At 45.6% G+C, this 18,968-nt stretch overlaps 3 protein-coding genes across 3 annotated transcripts; all 3 read right to left on the bottom strand.

Annotated features, from left to right (window-relative positions):
* Positions 1–3,548: 3,548 nt before the first annotated feature.
* On the bottom strand, positions 3,549–5,231 carry LOC100832956 (bidirectional sugar transporter SWEET2b). The gene is made up of 6 exons (XM_003569581.4): positions 4,938–5,231; positions 4,800–4,836; positions 4,466–4,685; positions 4,200–4,358; positions 3,983–4,102; positions 3,549–3,882 (listed from the first exon to the last, which is right to left on the bottom strand). Exons 1-6 carry the CDS (start codon positions 4,987–4,989, stop codon positions 3,775–3,777), a joined length of 696 nt encoding a protein of 231 aa, XP_003569629.1. The 5' UTR covers positions 4,990–5,231; the 3' UTR covers positions 3,549–3,774.
* Positions 5,232–6,248: 1,017 nt separating this feature from the next.
* LOC100832645 lies at positions 6,249–9,953 on the bottom strand. The gene is made up of 4 exons (XM_003569580.4): positions 9,660–9,953; positions 8,886–9,370; positions 8,679–8,786; positions 6,249–6,714 (listed from the first exon to the last, which is right to left on the bottom strand). Exons 1-3 carry the CDS (start codon positions 9,826–9,828, stop codon positions 8,685–8,687), a joined length of 756 nt encoding a protein of 251 aa, XP_003569628.1. The 5' UTR covers positions 9,829–9,953; the 3' UTR covers positions 6,249–6,714; positions 8,679–8,684.
* Positions 9,954–15,751: 5,798 nt separating this feature from the next.
* On the bottom strand, positions 15,752–16,995 carry LOC100832331 (membrane protein PM19L). The gene is made up of 4 exons (XM_003569579.4): positions 16,728–16,995; positions 16,401–16,620; positions 16,259–16,304; positions 15,752–16,153 (listed from the first exon to the last, which is right to left on the bottom strand). The coding sequence occupies exons 1-4, from the start codon at positions 16,852–16,854 to the stop codon at positions 16,076–16,078; spliced, it is 471 nt and encodes a 156-aa protein (XP_003569627.1). The 5' UTR covers positions 16,855–16,995; the 3' UTR covers positions 15,752–16,075.
* Positions 16,996–18,968: the final 1,973 nt, after the last annotated feature.

Below are 18,968 nucleotides of genomic sequence, written 5' to 3'. Positions count from 1 at the left end.
CACGTCCGTAACAGATTCCAAAAATACCTCGCACGCGTGACAAAAAGATAGGAAGCCCGGCTCGGCTCGTCTCGGCTTGAACTCGATCCACGAAACGCGCGCCCGCGCCGTGACGAGGAGGAGGAGCGCGCGTGGGGATTTCTCTTGCTCACTTGCTTACTAGGTGAGAAGCAACATCCCTTATATGTTGGTCACACTCACTCTAAACTAGCAACATGGACTATTCGCACTCCCCTCATCCCACTTTATGAATGGGCTTTTGATATTTTCATAATTATTAAATCTTGGGCCTTGGGTTGATCAGGTCCACCCAAATTCTAGCAATTCTTGTGTATCCAGGTACTTGGTGCAGCCTTTAACGACTGGAATTCCGAGTTTGATTATCTAGTTTTCCGCAGATCTGGTCTGGCTGCAAGTTTCAGAGGACCATAACTTGGAGAATGTACTCCGTTAGCCACCTTCTTCCACCAGAAGCTTAGGTGTTTTTCGGTTCCCCAATTTCCTGAATCAGATTTTTCCCAACACCCCAATTTCCTGACGCTGTAAGATAGGCAAGTTTACTATACTAGTTAGAGAAAATACTCGAATCAGAATTTCAATGATATACTATCGAAATAATTATGATATTGAAATCTCTTTGAGACATTTTGATATAATAGTTCAATTTCTGGGTATGTCTGATACATGAGATAATTAACATGTGGAACTTTAGGAGGAGCAAATTGGTCATGAAAAAATTCTTATTTATCCAGATACTTGTTGTAGCCTTTAACTACTGAAATTTCGTGTTTGATTCTCTCAGGTCATCTACTGCCTCCTTCTCTTCCTCCTTCAGATCCTCCTCCTCTGGCTATGATTACTTAGTGCTTTGATCTGTGATGTGTTCTTGCAGGTGAAGACTTTATCTGAAGAAACAAAGAGATCTGCTATGGCATTTTTCCAAACCAAACTCATAGCTTATGAATGAGAACTGCTAATTCCAGTGTGATAACTGCCATAAAAGATCAGGTTTTCATCAGTGGCTTGAATCCATGACAACTATCTGGGGTAGAACCGTAGAAGTTAATTGTTTTCAAGTTGCAAAGTTTTACCAGCAGCTCCTGACATGTGTCTTCTAGGTTGAATCAGGTTTCCATCAGTGGCCAGCTGGGCCATGTCGCAGTGGATTGAATCCATTAGGTTGTAGCTAACGTCTTTAGATTTTTTTCACAATCATGTGTCTTGTAGTCCTATGGACTGTGAGTCGGAGCCTAGAGGGTATGAATGGGCAGCTCCTGACCTCATGGCATGATTTGCATGTTCTCTCATGGAGGTTAATTGTTATCATATCTGATAGAATGATGATTTGCCGTTGTGGTTTGACATGATCCTATACCGTGACAGCCGAGCTAGTTTGGGAACCGGGTGTTGTTTGGATTGTCCTGTGTTGTGTTCAATATCACTGTAAATTATTTGGTTTTTGATTACCTACAATTACCAACAATCCTAAACACTTAGATTGTTCTTGGAGCTGAGACCCACCCAGATTAGTTTTGAGCCATGTAAAGAATGCCAATAGTAAGTCTCTTTTCAAAATAAATATGTAAAAGGTTATAATACTTTTTTGCAGATGTTCAAACAAATTCTCCTTGGTCAGATTAGGAACCGACAGTACGCGGAGGATCATTTCGATCTTGTATGTTTTCTGATGTAGAAGTCATCAAACATGGCTTTTATGCTAAAGAACCGCCTTCCCCTATGAGAATCACAGTAATCATGACATTTGAGCATAGGAGAGGTGCTACCACAGATAAGACAGCTTGCTTTTCTTATTCCACGCGAATCTCTTCTTCCTCCTTTTGTCTTGCACATCCTGTCTCTCTTCTTCCATGGATTGGCTTGTTCTTCTTCTTCGTCCTTCGTCTTTTCAGATGATATTTTCTTCTCCATCACCTCAGCTACCAAGCGGCGTAGACGATCGACATTTTTCTATGTGTATACGATCTTGTATGCAATGCAATGAAATGTATTCGATCTTGTATGCACTGCAATGAAATATATTTGATATGCATGTATGGATTTGGAGCTAAATATTATGCATCATGTGTGTATTCTACGATCTTGTATATGCAGTACTACAATGGAATATATTAGTCGATCTTGTATGCAAAGCAATGAAAAGGGTTCGAACCATCATTCAATATGAATTTTCATTGCTGTAATTTGTTTATGTGCGATATAAATCACAAATTAGAATTATCGCAGACTAAACAAACATCAGTGGTCTATTTTTTTAATCCTAAGAGCATTAGCACTGACGCGTGTCACATAAAAAAGCGTTAGCGTAAAAGGCAGACGTGTCAGAAGTTCAAAAGTCATCACCTGACTAGTCCGAAATGCATCACAGTGGGTTTTCCACGTGTCAGAGATAACTAGTTCTGCAGCAGTGTGGTGGAGGAGCCGCGGCAGCTGCAGCAGCAAGAAGAACATGAAGACTCTGTCTGTCTCGCATAGTCAGGCCCATCCCCGCCGGACGGCCGGAGTTCCTCCCATCGTGCACCACCAAATCCGTCCCATGCCGGAGCTCGCCTTGCCGCCAACGACCTCCGAGCCTCCCCGCGCCGTCGTGCCTGGACCGGCGTCGTCCCACGCCGGGGTGTATTCCATGTTGGAGCTCATTCCGCCGCCGCACGGCCCAGCCCGACCGGGGAGGAGAGAGATTGGGAGGAAGCGGGGAGGAAGCAGAGGAGGTAGCCGGCACCGGCGGTGCAGATGGTCACGACGACCAGAGGGTTGCCGGCCGATTTCACTGTAGAGAGAGGGAGAGAGACGGGGCCTGATGCTGGCATGGTGGCAGTCAATTTAGTCAAAATTTGCAAAGTATTCAAAAAATCCAGGTTCAAACATGATTAAGGGGGAATCTAAACGGTATTAAAATTTCAAGGGTGTGTTGTAACCGACTAACCGGTATTCAAGTTGAGGAGCTAGTTTAAACTGCGTGGTAAGTTTAGGATTGTAATATGGACTTATCTATATTACAAACAGGTTCAAACATGATTAAGGGGGAATCTAAACGGTATTAAAATTTCAGGGGTGTGTTGTAACCGACTAACCGGTATTTAAGTTGAGGAGCTAGTTTAAACTGCGTGGTAAGTTTAGGATTGTAATATGGACTTATCTATATTACAAACACAATGCCGATGTCTAATACCAAGATCCAATGTGTACATCCAAACTAGCTATAACTTCTTTTCCACCTTTTTCCTCGGTTGCTTTCCAATGTTTATTAATGAGTTTTTTTAATCAATTGGGATGTTCAAGTATTTAATAGGTAAAGTGCCAGGTGCAGTGGTGCACAGGTAAAAATATCCTTATACATTTGAACTTGTCTGACGGCTTTACCTAGACAGTCTAGGTAAACTTCACTTCTGAAGAAAGTGAGTCGTGAGTCTCATTTGTAAGTGGTGGTGCAAATCAGGCACTTAGTTTAGGCAATGGCAGAACTTCCACAAAGCAAAAGAAGTCCTTATTGAAATAGCTCTGTAGGGGAACATTCAGGAACAAAGGCGGAATCAAATGACATATTTCTCATTTGTATTTATATTAAAAAAGAATGATGGTTCAGCTATATATGAACAGAGACAATCTGGTATATAACTGTACAAACAGATATCCACCACACCAACTACGGCGCCCAAACTGGGTTGCAGTACTCTCCTACAGAACCTCAGCTAGAAACCCACTCTTTCAGAGTCCTAACAAAACGAAAACAATGATTGATCACTTCATGTTTGATCAGGCGAGCAACGGCGCAGATGAATCCTTGCATCTCCATTTCCTGCTGTAGTAAGCGTACAGTACCAACTGCGTTGCTCCCAGGACAACTCCAAGCCCATTAGGCAACTGAAAGTTCACATATGTGAAATTTGTCAGTACAAGCATTCACACAAACACATTGATTCAAGTGTAGATTGAAATGGGGATCGACCGATCGGGTGCTCACATAGATGAAGAAATCACGCAGCAGAAACCCATATACCGCGAATGATGCGCTCATCAGCAATGTAGAGAGGGACAGGTAGAACGGCATGAACTCTACGCACTCGGTCCGAATCACCACGCCCTGAAGAACCAAATGAATGGTGGCATGTGAAGAAACATGGCAAAACCAGTTTGATATTAAGTCCTAGATTATGCCGTTGCTTGGTTGGAAGGCGTACCATGACGGCTAGTGGGGAAGCAAACATGGAGATGAGCGATGCCATGCTCACGGCGCCAACGAACTGCTGCCGGAGCGGCTGGTCAAAGAAAGCGAGGCTCCCGTACGAGACCACCGCAAACGCGCAAACCAGGAGCGCCAGGAGCCCTATGATCCTCAGCTGTGGAGGAAACGGAGAACATATTTCAATGTTTTGCTCATAGTACCGTATGTAGAAACGGAGGTGAAAGTGAGAATGGGTTCAGGACGGGAAGGAAATTACTATACCCGTGTCTTTCTGCTGTCGGCGTAGATGAAGAAGAGGGAAATGTAAGCGAGCTGGAACACCGCTCCGGTGCCGTTGACGGTGGCGACGAGGAGCCTGCCGTCGGAGACCCACGGGAGCGCGTACCACAGGCAGATGAAGCAGTTGAGCAGGGACAGCAGGTAAGGGAGCCCATCGAATTGCTCCGTTGATTTGGCTTTCAGAATCCTCTTGAACGTCGGCCTGAAAACGTAACAGGAAACACCAATCCATCAGAAACCTCTCTCTCCATGCCACGATGATCGAATTGATAACAAAAGACACAGCGAGATCATGTGTAATGGAGTATATGCTTACACTGGTGACAGGAAGAGAGCGAAGGCAAAGATGTTGCCTGCAAAAGGAGTTGCCCAAATTCTCAAGAGATTAGCAACTCTGTCTTTCCAAACCATTTGCTACATGTAACTTGCAAGTGCGAAAGATGAAGAACATTACCTGCGGAACCTGCAGCAAAGCAAGAGATGTCATACAGGGAGAGGGAATCCATGGAAGCCTTTTTTTTTTCCTTCTATCTCCCCTTTTCCACGTCTGCCTTCTTGTACTGATACACTGCAGGCTGTGGCTCTTATAGAGGACCGCACGACTCAGTTAAGGCGACGAAAAGGCCACAAACCACATGTTTGAATGTATGGTTGAATCACTGAGAGCCTGGCCCTGGGGATACACACAGTCACACACGCCCTCCTCTTTTTTTCCCACCTACGGCCTGCAAGACTGCGAGCATGTGTCTCCACTCAGCAGCAGGAAACCAAAAACTTGTCTTCATATAGTAATGCCAGATTCCTTTCGTTTTCGTGAATTGTATGGGTGTAATCCTCACAGACCTGATTTTATTTTCCTTTATTATTTTTGGCGACTAGCTCATTATTTGCCGACAGGCTGGCAGAGTGTACAAACTCATTACTTGCATTACGGTAAAGTGAATTTTCCCAGCTGCTATCATTTCCAGCGGTCAGATCGAAAGCATCTTTCCTGGCTACCGGGTAGTTGATAGGTCGGATAGCATATCTTCGTCATGAACACAAATCGGCCAAGTCGCTGTACAAACTTGTGGCTGAAAGAAAGGTTGGATACTTGGATGGCCACCGCTTGCTCGTGTTATTGGACCCAAAAAATCGCCGGTCGTAGCAACCATTGGATTGGATGGCCACGAACACCTCTGGAAAGTGGATGACTAAAGACGCAGTTGAGGCTGACACGCCGTGCCATGTCGCTTGCTTAAAATGAGCAGACAAACTTGGCACGGGGAAATGCAACGGTTCTGCAAATCTGTGCTCAAAACTTCTGAAGAAAAGCCCTTAGTTTCACAATATGTGGCTATACCAGCTTTTGGACAAACGCTTCTCAGAGATAAAATATCTTGGCAGGGCTGGCGAAATCCCGTCGGGCATTCTTTTTTTTTTCATGCCCCAGTATCGAAGAAAAGTTGGCGAAAGCCAGCTCAAAATGTCATACTCAACAAGAACTCCAGCCTACAGTGCTCCTGAATTGTAGAATCCACCAGTATTCCGAACCGTGACTCACCATTTAACGAAATGACGTTCCAGGTGAGCTCTTTCGTATTAAAAATCACCCGTAGAAAACACAATTTGAAGCAGGGAAAGCGCAAACGCCTTCGGACAACATGCAAAAGCACATGAGCTTCATTTCCACAATTGGGCAGATAAATATATGAATGTCGGACGGCCGGACATTTGGGGAGCAATGTGGTCCAAGCGAGTGCAATCATCTAATGCACAAGCAACATTAAGAGTCTAACCCCACACATCTCAGGATTATTTATTTCTGTAATGAACAGTCTGATATGTTGGGGATTATCACAGACCACCACTACAAAGAACGTCTCAAACTGTGACATGGTCATGAAAAGGGGACATACCTCCCCAAAAATTAAGTATAAGAAATAAAGAGCAAAATTTTCAGAGTCGACCCGCTTAAACTCATATGCTACAAGGACAGCAGACCTAGGAGATACTAGACAAGGGTCTTCAGAATACTAAACACCCACGCATATTAACCACAACCAATACGGTGTAACTTTGCACAGCAAGACACAGAAACATGGGCGGGGAGAACATCAGCACGATGTCGTTCAAAACCCGTCAACTTCATCATTTGTGTGGCCATTCAACGAGTTTAGTTACAATTACCCATCAGCTTTGAACAACTTTGCATCTTCTGTCCTCTTGCTTTCCAAGTTCCAATCATGTACCTGGGGATAATAATAATACCTTTTAAGGCTACTAACAAGATATAACTTGCATGAATGAAAGGACAAGCATTAAACAGCCCAAAAGTCCACCAAGGTGCACCATCCAAGTACAAAATTCACCATACTCATTTCCCACAGTACCGTCATTTTAAGTCTACAATGACAGGCTAGTTTATTATCCAAAATTTCCATGCATACAGAACATTAGCAAGTATAGAGAATACATCATGGATAGATTGCGGGTACATCCCTGAAATGAAATCAGCTAAATACCCTATCTAACTGAGTGTTATGCTAGTACCAGTAGTCAGCTATAGGTGATGAAAAGGAGCACAGTATATATCAAAAAAAGGTGCCTCCTAGTACTCCACCCAATGGTGGCAGGTTCGTCAAGATAGCAGATAGAACAAAAAAAGGTGCCTCCTAGTACTTCCCACATAAGGATGGTAGCAACTTCCATCATACCTACCCACTCTATTAAATAAAGTCTAAAGTAAACCTGCCAATATCTTGGACGCCAAATATTTGACTGAAAGCAGAGTATTGTATATCTATAAAACAGTCAACTTACAGGTATTCTGGAATTCAAGAATTATTTTAACAAAACCAACAGGAAAATAGACATAAAACATATGATGTGAATAACATGGCTATTCCCCAACAAGAGCAAAATTGAGGGCATAATTCTTGTTCGCTGAAGTTGAATCTGAACAGTGTACTAAATGAACCATATGTAATATTGTTATAAAACTACACCATACAGCATAAGTGGGTAAGTTAGTGGTGTATAACCACCACTGTATACACGCTGCTTCGAGAACCACGAAAAAAAATGTTAACTTATCATATCTAACAGATCCTCCGCCAAAAGACCATTAGCATATAAAGAACACTGTTTATGATTCTACATGCACCCTGGCCTCTTAATTTCTTCTAAATGCAAAACAATCAAAATTATTCAGGTATCACTTAATTACAGAGATCATTGGTGTCTTCCAGAGATCACTTCATCACGAACCGAGCATTTGATTTAAGAAATCAGCTCCTGGTATAAAAGCTCGTTATATGTATGAGAATTGGCATGATATGATGTCTCCATTCATATTGGAAAGCTAAAGTTTAATATGGAAAGAATCGTGCTTATATACTTTTGTACATATAAATACTGAGTCTTGACAATGAAAGGGGAGCACTGAAACACTCAGATTTGATAGGCATCATGTTGCTCCCTTGTACTTTCCACGATTCAAGAAATACTTAGAAGGTAAGACAGCAACTCTACTGATAAACCCAGAAGGCATAACGGAATTTGAAAGATTAAGGGTCATTTGTTCAAAATTTCTTCTTGGCATCATTTCCCCAAACTCGGTAAAATATGTTTTTAACTGTATACACAAATTATTACAATCCTGTCAATAACAGTGTCGTGTCGGCAGTTGCGATACTTTGAGACAGAAAGATGGAATCACAGGTGCTGCTACATTCAGTCCAAGAAAATTAACTCAGGACATGCTGTTGAATTTTTATACATGTCAATAGCAGGAGCATACCAATTTATAAGCAAGGGCGGTGTAAAGTGAGGAGAATAAACTAGAAGTACAGATCCATGGATTTGCTATTTATCTCTCACACACAAAAAAATGATACAATTTTCACAGTGGCAACCCTCACGTGAGGGTATATTTTAGCATGTTTCACAAAAACACATGGTCTACTGTTTGCAATTACTACTTCTGTTCTTGATGAAAAGGCATCCCCAGTGCTTCTGCAGTTGCTTGGAAAAAAACTATTTACAGCGCTTCTCATGTTTCAAAGGTCTACCATACCAAGAATGTGTCAACTATTACACAAATCCCACAACTTCTAGCAAATTTACAGAATCCATACAAACAATCAATTGGCAGTCATTCCCATTGAGAAAAGCATCAACAAAAACACAATCATAGAATGCAGAACCATCTCACCTCAATCTATCTCTCTGAACCAGCAAGGGCATCAAAAACCCCGCAGCAATTCCACCATTTCGCCCGATGCCCTGCAGCAGCCACCGCTACTGCAGGTCCACGCGCCACCTGCAATGAAAGTAACATGGCCAGTGAGACATCACAGTTTCAAAACGTGGGGGATGGGTGGTAATTGGTAAACACTAAACAGGCAGAAACATTATGTACCTCTGTAGTCTGCACACTAGCTGCCTCACGAGACCGTGATACCTCACCCTTTGCCTCCGGTTCCTGCACCACATCTGTCGTGGCCGTCTGCCTGACCACAACCTCATCGCCTTCCGTCTCTGGTTCATGCACCGGATGCACCTTGGCCGTCTCCCGGACCACCACCCCCTCGCTCTTCACCTCCGGTTCCAGCACCTCAGGTGCCTCAGACACCACGACATCCTGCACCTCCGGTTCCTGCACCACGACATGCGCCTTCGCCCTCACATCTACCTTACCCTCTTGTTCCCGCTGACCGGCTTCAGGCGGCAAAGCATCAACCATGACCTCCTCCCCGGCATCGCCCGTTGCGTCCTCCTGAACGACCTCGTCGGTGCGCTCCACAGGCACCTCTGAGGCGGCCCCCTTCTTCTCCTCCTCGTCGGCCTCCGCCCTCGGCGTCACCATCTCCTCGGAGCTCTCCATCGAATCCTCGCTCGCATCCACTGCGGGCAACACCACCGCCAACAACAACACACGGCATCAGAAACACAAATACATCCATCATATTATAGGGCACGAAAGGGGGCAGGGCAAAAGGCGAACAACTAATAAAGCGGCCGGTGGGAACGTGGGGGAGGGGTGGCCGACGCCAGCGGAGAGCATGGGAATGCCACCCTCGCCGCAAGCGCAAAAGGCGATTCTTGCCTCCCCGCTGATGCCGAAAGCGGCATGTCGCAGATCTGCCCGGGCTTAAAGAGTGGGGACGAGGAGAAGGTTAGATGCCATGCGTACCTGGAGGAATGTTAAGTGGGATTGGTAGGTGGTTGCCATCGCTGGCGGCGTCGCCGTGGCTGGAGTTATTGCTTCCGTTGTTCCCGTTGGCACCGCCTTCGGAACCGGCGGGGTGGTCCCCCTGCTGCTTCTTCTTGAGCTTGGCACGCTTCTTGGCCCCCTTCGGCATGGCGGAATTCGAGGGTGGTGCGGCGCCGGCGCGGAGCGATGGAACGCGGGATAGAGAGGGCGAGGGGGAAGAAGATGGAGGAGGAAGGAGATTTGTTTTGTTGTGGAGGGAGGGGATCAGCTCGTTTTTGTTAGGTTTACACAGAGGATGGGTCAAATTTGAACGAGATTTATCTATAGGAAAAATACAAAACAGCTTGTTCTTTTCCGGGTGGGTACGTATACAAAGTCTGAGAGGCTATTTTGGTTCGTCCAATAGTAAAGCTATACTCAATGCACATAAATATTTTTTTCAAAAAAAATGGTGATGCCGTGTTTTAGTTTCTAGGATTACATGAAGATCATATTAAACAAAAAAAGGAAAATGTTGAAACAAAATATATGTTTTCTTCTTGGAAAGATCTTTTTTTCATCTTATTGAAATCAATTAATTATTGCAATTATTATTTATATTTATATGTTTTGAGAATATAGAAAGTCAAAACGTCCCTAAAATGTCTTCTTTGATTATTATATTTTCCAGCTCCGTGTCCAAATATAGATGATTATAACTTGGCCATTCTCGCTATGGCTCATAACGATGGCATTTCTCATGAGGTATCTTGATGGATTTTAGACTCACTTTTAAACACGAAGCTAAGGTTACAAACGAACAGGATCTAAAGCTAAAGCCACACAGAAATGTACGATCACAGAATATACATTTCGGTGCACATGGCAACTCGGGTTTGCCTAGCAGTTCCTCGGACGGAGCGTTTCGCTTTTGTTTTGCGAGTGGACAGACACCGGTGGTCGGGCAGGCGAGCCCCATTGGGGCCTCCCCCTCAATTTAGGAACGTCGTCAACAATAGGAAACAGAAGAAACTCGTGCAAATTCCATACACGGTCGAAAAACGGCTCTTCTCTTCCACGGGCTATATATGAGCTGCAACTTACATAAGGTCAACAATAGAAAGCAGTAGAAACTGACAGCTCATCTCGGAGCTGGTCATTACGTAGCCCAGGCCCAGCAAGCGATACACAGCACTAGAGTTGTCAAGGCCAACCAAGGCCCGATCCTTTCGATCGGTCTAGGCACTTCCTGTGCGCAGAAGATCGTGTGGAAACTTTCGTTGTCAGGATGTGGTCAGTTTGAAAGAGAACCACATATAAATCCCGAGCCGAACTCGTGCCAACGCTCCGCCTCGTGCCGGGCTGGTGGAGCCTGGGGGCGTCCTTTTGCAAATGTCTCCGTTGATGCAGGTGTCGTGTTGCAAGTGGCCCCACTCCCCCCGGGGAGAGGCTGACGTGTCACCCATGGGCAAATTGGATCCAAAGACTGAGCTATCAAGTTCATAGTGGCATGACGGCGTCGTCTTGGAAGGATCAGAGGGTCTCGCCCGAGATTTAATTGGAGATGGCGCAACATTTTCCACTATCGTTAATTCCTCGTCCGTTCAAGTCTGAAGTCAGTTTTTTTCTGTCATTAAACTCCTCGTCCGTTGAAATCTGAAGTCAGTGTTCGCACGAAGAATAATACTCTCACTGTCCTCCTAAAAGAGAAGACAAAACGGATCAAGTTGGCAATAAAATGGTCTGGGTATTCAAATCTGGCATTATTTTACAACAATATATCGTGATCTGAGTACAAGATTCCTTTGAGTTTTTTTTTAACTGATTCTGTTTTGTACCGATTTCAGATCTACTGATGCACGAGACTAGTATGCTTTAGTATTCAGGTGTCCCCCAGATTCGTTCCTCTACAATATGGCAAACCATGTGGATGTCAGTGCAAAACACAAATACAGTATAAGAATTTCAGGTTAACATGCATGCACTCACTTGGAGCACATAATGATGTCTGAAAGAAAACGGGGAATTGTTTTTGCTCGAACTGTCCAGAGAAGGACAGGTGAAGCGTTGGTAGCGTGTAGCTTCCATTCTGTTCAACAGTCTGTGGCTCCATGTTGCACGTATCACCACAAGATGGATGAGACCGGGCCTACAATAAACAAGCATGAACATGACATAAAGGAACCCCCCACAGCGATATTATCTGGAAAAAGTTATGCATTACAATAAAGCAATTAACTATGGCTTCTCATGAGCCATGGAACAACTAATTAGCTATATATTTTTGTATTGGTGGACATGGTACTTTATCCTAAAGCAAGAAAGCATCCTAGCACAAGCGCCTGGGCCATGGCCACAGTGATCAGGATGTGTGTAGCCAGCATAGATTGCCACACGCTTCGAGAAGCAGGGATGTTTGTAAACTGGACAATAAATAGGATGGAAGTTTGTTCTTTTCTTCCACGGACACCAAGAGATAGCAAATAAGTTTCCCAATTCGTCTGTTGTTTTCCAAGTAAAATATATTAGAAGTCCTAATTCTTTTTTAAATGTGTCTAATTAGTTCCTAAACTTAAAAAATGCACGCTGCGTCTTCTCGAAACTTTTCAAGAAAAATCACGAATTGGATCAATACTTTTCAAAATTATTCACCGCGGTCCTAAGTGTGTGTCTTCTAGTATGATCGGTGCTGTTTGACCTAGCATCACATAGGCCTAAGCCCACCTATCAGGAAAATGCTCTGAAAATTAAACCATACTCCATACCATAGTGGTCATGCACTGAGTCAAATGATGTAAAATTTACTTGATTTCAAATGGACGAAACAATGGAGATTTTTTTTTTGGCAAATGGCAATCCGGCTTATCACCCGACAAGTGGGCGCAGGTCTACATGACGCTGGTCAAACGGCGATGTCACCCATCAATCAGCCTAGGAGACACATACTTAGAACCTATGGTGAACAACTTAAAAAAAATATTAGGATCTAAGGCCTCGTTTGGCGCAGGAGTCTTTTTGGGGTGCCCATTGTTTTTCCCGGCCCAGCCCAGACACCCAAAAATAGTAATGTGCTGATTGGCATGCCGGTTTTCGTGTGTACAAAACCCTAGAAACCCACAAAAACACGTCGAGCCGAAAAAAAAACGAGACGCGAGTCGTCCTTGCACCGCCCGCCTCTGTGCCGTTGCCTGCGGCTGCGCCGTCGCTGTCCTCTGCATCGTCACCCTCCTCGGACACCGTCGGCACCCGCCTCCCCGACGTCTTTGTTCACGCGAGGAAATCTGGTAGATTTCGATTTGTTCCTCCCGAAATTCCTTTGTTTTTTCGCTGATTAAGTTACTGGATGATAGGAACTGCCGGTAGTTGGTGGTGTTAATTTGATCTCGACTTGTTTCTTCAACTTGCGTAAAGCTGGGTGTAACATTAGCAGATCCAATTCTTTTTTTGAGACGGGATCCAATTCTACTTTGCCTTGGTGTTGAATTTCATCACAAGCTAGCTCTGTTTTTGTCTGAACATACGAAAACGCTCCACGTGCTGAGTTGAAGGCCTGAAGCTGGCTGTGTTTTTTTTTTCATCGATGTTTTCCTTTCCAATAGACTGAGTTGATGTTGTAAAAATTATATGTTTATTACAATTTCATGTGCTGATGTACTTCAGTCAGAAATCTCCTTTTAGAAAGCACTTGTGCCGAACACTGAAAATTGTGATGGGGAAGGAAATTGAGTGGAAAAAAGTGTTTTGGTGATGAGAGTGTTTTTGCCCACAACACTAGGTAAAAGACACTAGACACCCCAAAAACACCCCTGTGCCAAACAGGGCCTAAATGTGCAAAAAAAAATTCAAAATTTCATGACTAACTTGACACATTTAAAAAATAATAGAATTTTACTCTTTTCCTTTGGTGTTGGTTGTTACTTGACAGACAACAGATTGGTAATCGGCAATTCAGTCAAGTACTTGTGACTTAACCCTCAAACCGTCAAAGAATGATCTACTAGCTTCCCCGGGACTTAACGTTCAAACCGCCAAATAGTGTCAGTTTTTGTTAGCTTGTTCAGATATCAGGCAACGAACAGTTTCGGACTCTCGGTTAGTACTGTTACGCTCAGAAAGTTGCAATGAAATCCCCCTTGAATGCATCATGGGACCCGGCTACGTTTAGTAGTACTACCAGAGGCATTACGACCCGGCTACGTTTAGACCAGAGGCGTTAGGACAAGATACCTACTGGCTGCTTAACTGTTTTCTTTGACATGAGTTGCTTAACTACTGAAATGTACTTATTCCACATTATCCAATAGCATACCAACGTTAATGTGTTAACAATCGGTGATTAATTATTACTCTCTCCGATTCATAATAGGTATCTTGAATTTAATAGAAGATTGTACTAACTTTAACTTTGAGAAAATACAAGGCGCTACTCTTCAGGGGTGCACGCAAAAAGAAACGTGTTACTTCCACGTCCAGAGTACAAGGTCCTATTTTGAGAAAATTTGTCCAAATGATCAAATATCACTGAGAATATCTCTTTCAAATATACCACTCAAATTTTGCACATGTCCAAATTAACCACTACCATCAATTGACCGTCAAGTCGCTGATGAAAAGACTCGCTCGGGTGTTGTCTACATCTGGGGCGTTCTTAGTGAAGCCGTTTTATAAGAATTTGATTAATTCTGATTGTTAATTTCGTCATAAGATTATTTAGAAACTTTTTTTTGGCAAAAAAGACGACCAATCTATTAATAATCATCAACATCAATACAAAGAGTTCTAAGAGTATTAAAAAATTACAAGTAGATCTTTGGACCACCTAGCAACAGCAACAAGAACTAGAACGAGCCAAAGGCGGGCCCCGTCTTTTCCCCTCCATCACCGGAGCCAGGCAGAGCTTGGCTAAGGGTTGCTTATGGTAGTGGACGGTGGGGTAGTCGTCGTGCTAAGGCCCCAAAGGACCAGCGCACCAGAGCTGCAACCATCGCCAAAGATGAGAACTGTACATCGGAAGAGACATACCTAAAACCATACGAACAAACGCAGAAGCTGACCGAAACCCAAGGGATTCGCCAGAAACCTAAAAAGCTGGCCAGATCCCAAGGGATTGTCGGAAACACAACTCCACGCCAGGCCTAGTGCCCAACGATTGACTCCAAACTTTAGCCTGACGACGCTTTTGCGAGGAAGAACACCGATCTGAGGCAGGCTGCATGACTTTTATTCCCATAGCCGCCGACGCCCCAACACCGGAGACGAAGAACACGAAGACCCAACGAGGAACGGTCATCAGATCTGAGGTTCCCCCCCCCCCCCCCCCCCCACATCTAGCAGTCGTAGCAGCCAACAGAGGGCAGGGGAACCAGCGGCGGCGGTGTTAGATCGCCTTGATCGCGGGAGGATGGGAAAACGGTTCGCATCTTTACTCCATCAGCCGATTAATCGATTATTTAGAAACTTAAAGTGACTCTTAAGAAAAATGTGTGGTTCTCAAAAAAAAAAAAACTTGGCTAAGTGAAATTGGAATGGTTGGAAGAAATATGGTTTTTGTGATCAAGATGAGACTATCCTGCATAAGTTTTTTCGGTGTCCCTGTCAATCTTGGCGTGGAGAGTTGTTTTTTTGACATTTAATCTTTCACGTCCTGCTTGCATTGCTAATTTGTTTGGGCTGTGGCTAAAGGGTGAGTAAAATAATTAATCATTTAGCCTTTTAGGGACTTGTGTGATTTGCTAATCAATTTGAAAATGCACATATTGGTTTGGTTTTTAGCAATAAAAATTATGTTCTTGAACCTCACGCTAGTTCCGTACCTGCTTACTACTGCTTCAGACAGATGTCAAAAAGTTTATGAAATTTCGGTGCAGTCGTTTGAAGATGGTGGCACCAGAATTTTTCAACCTGATTGGATAGCGCGCTGCTAATATATAGACTTGATGGCGGTTGATTCATTTTCGGCTGCTGTTTATACGTGATGTAAACTTTGAGGCTTGTTTGACATTGGTGATTTAAGAATATGTTGGATGCCGATGCACTGGCCGGAGAGTTTCACTCCTTCTCGGAAAAAAAAAACTTACGCCAGATAAGGATGCTAACCGTAAGGTCAATCACATACTAAGTAAGGTCAATCACATACTACAATAATCAAACGAATATAAGATCACACACGGAAATCCGGACAGACACACACGCCCCCCGGACACGCCCACTGCATAAACACACACACATGCACAGCACAGAGCCGCTCGATCTCGGAAATTAACCAAACGATGATACAAATTAACCGGAGGACATCAAAGGCTATATGAAACCCGAGCGTAAACCAATATGCTCGATCGCCAAGTTGATCTGTCGACCTTGAATCATCACACTTTTGTTTTCGCATATACGTGCTCCCTCTCCTATTATCGATCCGATCAGTTCCCGCCGTGAATGGCGAGTATGTAGAAGAGCTGCGTCGCCGACAGTATGATGGTGAAAGCCTCCATGGTTATCTGTACAATCAAGACCGTCACAAACAGTTAAATAACATGTCAAATAGCAAGGCACAAAATGTGACCGTGCGAATGGGGTAACAGTACTGTATTTGCGGATCATACCAATCTGGCATTCCTGCCGTGCAGGTCAATCTCCTTAACGGCCAACCTGGAGAGTAAGAAAGTTGCCGAAAGAGGGCAGAAAATGGTCAGGAAAAACGGTACACCGAAGAGGTGGTCGAAAAAGTTTTTGTGTCACATTTACCCCATGGCAAGCAGTGTGAGCAACCAGGCAATGAAGCCGGAGGAGGCTGCCGCGGGCATGCTCTCGTGGCTCCACGCCCTGACATGATGGAACCCCGCGAGCGCCGCCGCCATGCCGACCACGCTAGCGATCACCGCGAAGATGACGAAGAACCCGGTCGCCGCGTTCCCCATGGGGAAGTAGATCGGAGAGAAGTGCGCCGGCAGCTCCAGCCCGGAACCTGGTAAGAATGCAATAACGGTGCTCGAGCAATCAGTACACGAAGTCAGCAAAGACAGAGAACCCGGCCGCCAGATGCCGGCCGGTGTTGTTCATAAGAGTACAAACCAATGAAGAAGCCGTAGTTGATGGCGTGATTGATGGCCCAGCCACCGATGGCGGCCACGATGAGGTACATGCAGAAGTTGAGCACCAGGAGGAGGCCGGCCACCGGCTTCATCGCCGCGTTCGCCATGTGCTCTTTAATTCACGGCCTACGTACGTACGTGCGCTGTGGTCTGCTACTTACGAGTACTATACGTCTTTCACTTGGTTCTTTCAGGAGGCACACCGGCCGGTAGCATCAGCAGATGCACACCTTATATACACGCGGCGCGCACGATCGACGGAGAAACTCAAATTAATGCTGGCGGCTGGCTCAATTTGTTCCTTGCTTCCGCTGGCTGCATGGACAGCCGGTTAGTTGCTTCTGGGGGTTACGTCAAGTTTGGGACAAACTTGATGCTTAAGGCAGCCGTCGGCACAACCGGGGTCTTTGAGTTCTCGACTTGTCAGAGATTCCGTTCGTCTCGAGGTTAAAGTGACGGCTAACTAGCCGGTGGATACCTTTCCTTGGCAGTTCATGCACATTGCATCCCTTTTCAGCTTAGTTTGGTTTGCTACCCGCGCTTTATTCGTTAACAGCCGAAGAACGCAGCTTTCGTTCGAATCCGTGAATTTGTGTCCGTATGAACTGTGTCGAGGACTAGTTTGGTAGATGCAGACACGTAAATGAACATAAGAGCATTGCTACTAGCTAGTGCAAATCCCCAATCTAGTAGCTGATGAAAATCCACCAAATTCTTGCGTCGGCACCGCTGGCAAGACCGTGAAAAAAAAACAAGGTAAATAAGTCCTCTCTTTTGTCAGATGTGAGTGGCATGTGTGTACGCCTTCTGCCGGTCCTTTCGCTGCTTTTGGTCCGGCCACTCATATCAAAATACCAAATCGCTTTTCGTGGTCTGCTTGGATCCTTCTTTCCAAGAAGAGGCGAAGCAATCTTTTCGAAATTTGAAATGACACAGCTCGACCGACTTTTGGACGAGGCATTTGGGACCCAAATTTTGAGTATACAACTGTCCCATACGACGCACGTAACAATCGATCTCGTCAGCCAGATTTAGAGTTTTCCTACAACACCTGTACAGAGGGCAACACGAGCCCCGACCCGACCGATCGGAGCCTCTCCTCCCACATCTGCCGTGAGGAGCCGATAGCAGCACGAGGACGCCGGGAAGACGCGGCACCGGAGGCTGGGCCGCGCCACCCGACGGATCCATCTCAAGCCCACTACCGGGCCTGGCCACCCGCGACGAGCTGCGCAGAACGCCGCTGGCCCAGATCCGGCCCGCAGCGAGTGCAGACGGCCAACCTCCGAGCAGCCCAGCACCCCGGCAGCGCTTCCCCACGTTCCCTAGCAGCCACCGCAAATCGAAGTCCGCGGGGCCAGCCGCCAAGGGACCCGCCGCTCCTCCGCAGATCCGAGCGCAGCAGCCATGAAACTCGGAAGAAACGGCCGCAGAAACCCCGCCGCGGCGCCGCCGCCGTCGGCCGCGCGGGCTTCTCCTGGCGGCGTCATCCGGCCCAAACGTGGAGAGACTCTGTACAAACTGGGCCGCCCCAGGTTTCTGCTACAGACTTGCCTGCAGGGATGCCTGGCCTAGCAGGCCCATCAAGCGACTGCGCGCATCTTGGTCCGCAGCCCACAGAGGCCGAAACGACAGAGAACGGGGACCACAAATCGCAAACGATGGGCTTCTAGTGAACGAAGGCCTTCATAAATCACAGAGTAAGTCATAAAGCGACGGCCGGCCGCCGGCGGCCGTCGTTTGCAGCCAGAGCCAGGGAAGCCTCCAGGTTAACTGAACCTAGTGGTATCCTGAAAAAAAAAAAAACTAGTGGAGGCGGCGAATGCAGCCTTCTTCTTTGTGACGTGACAGACGAAGTTTCTAACCCTGGCACCTGCGTCACCGTGCATGCAACGCCGATGCCTCGTCAATACTGTTTTGCTAGTCGCCGACCTGCCCCAACGAATACCTTCCCCCCCATTGGTTTGACTCGGTTTATCACAATCTTGGCTCAGCCTCTGATCAAGACTTCCACTGCCCAACTTGATCTCATCAACCCGCCGCATATCTGATATTCTGATTGCCATATTTAATTAGCAAGTGGCAACTGATCGATGTCTGGTGGTTAGTAAACTGGAGCAGTAATGAATTTCAGGCCCTTGCAGAAAGCTGCTGCTGGCTACCAGGGCCGTCGCCGACACGTCGATCCGTGGTATGAACGACGGAGCCACAGTATATGAAC

This window comes from Brachypodium distachyon, chromosome 2, assembly GCF_000005505.3.
Source record: "Brachypodium distachyon strain Bd21 chromosome 2, Brachypodium_distachyon_v3.0, whole genome shotgun sequence".
Taxonomy (NCBI): Eukaryota; Viridiplantae; Streptophyta; class Magnoliopsida; order Poales; family Poaceae; genus Brachypodium; species Brachypodium distachyon.
Note: the sequence above shows the minus strand (reverse complement) of the source record. Positions and strands in the feature narration are given on the sequence as shown.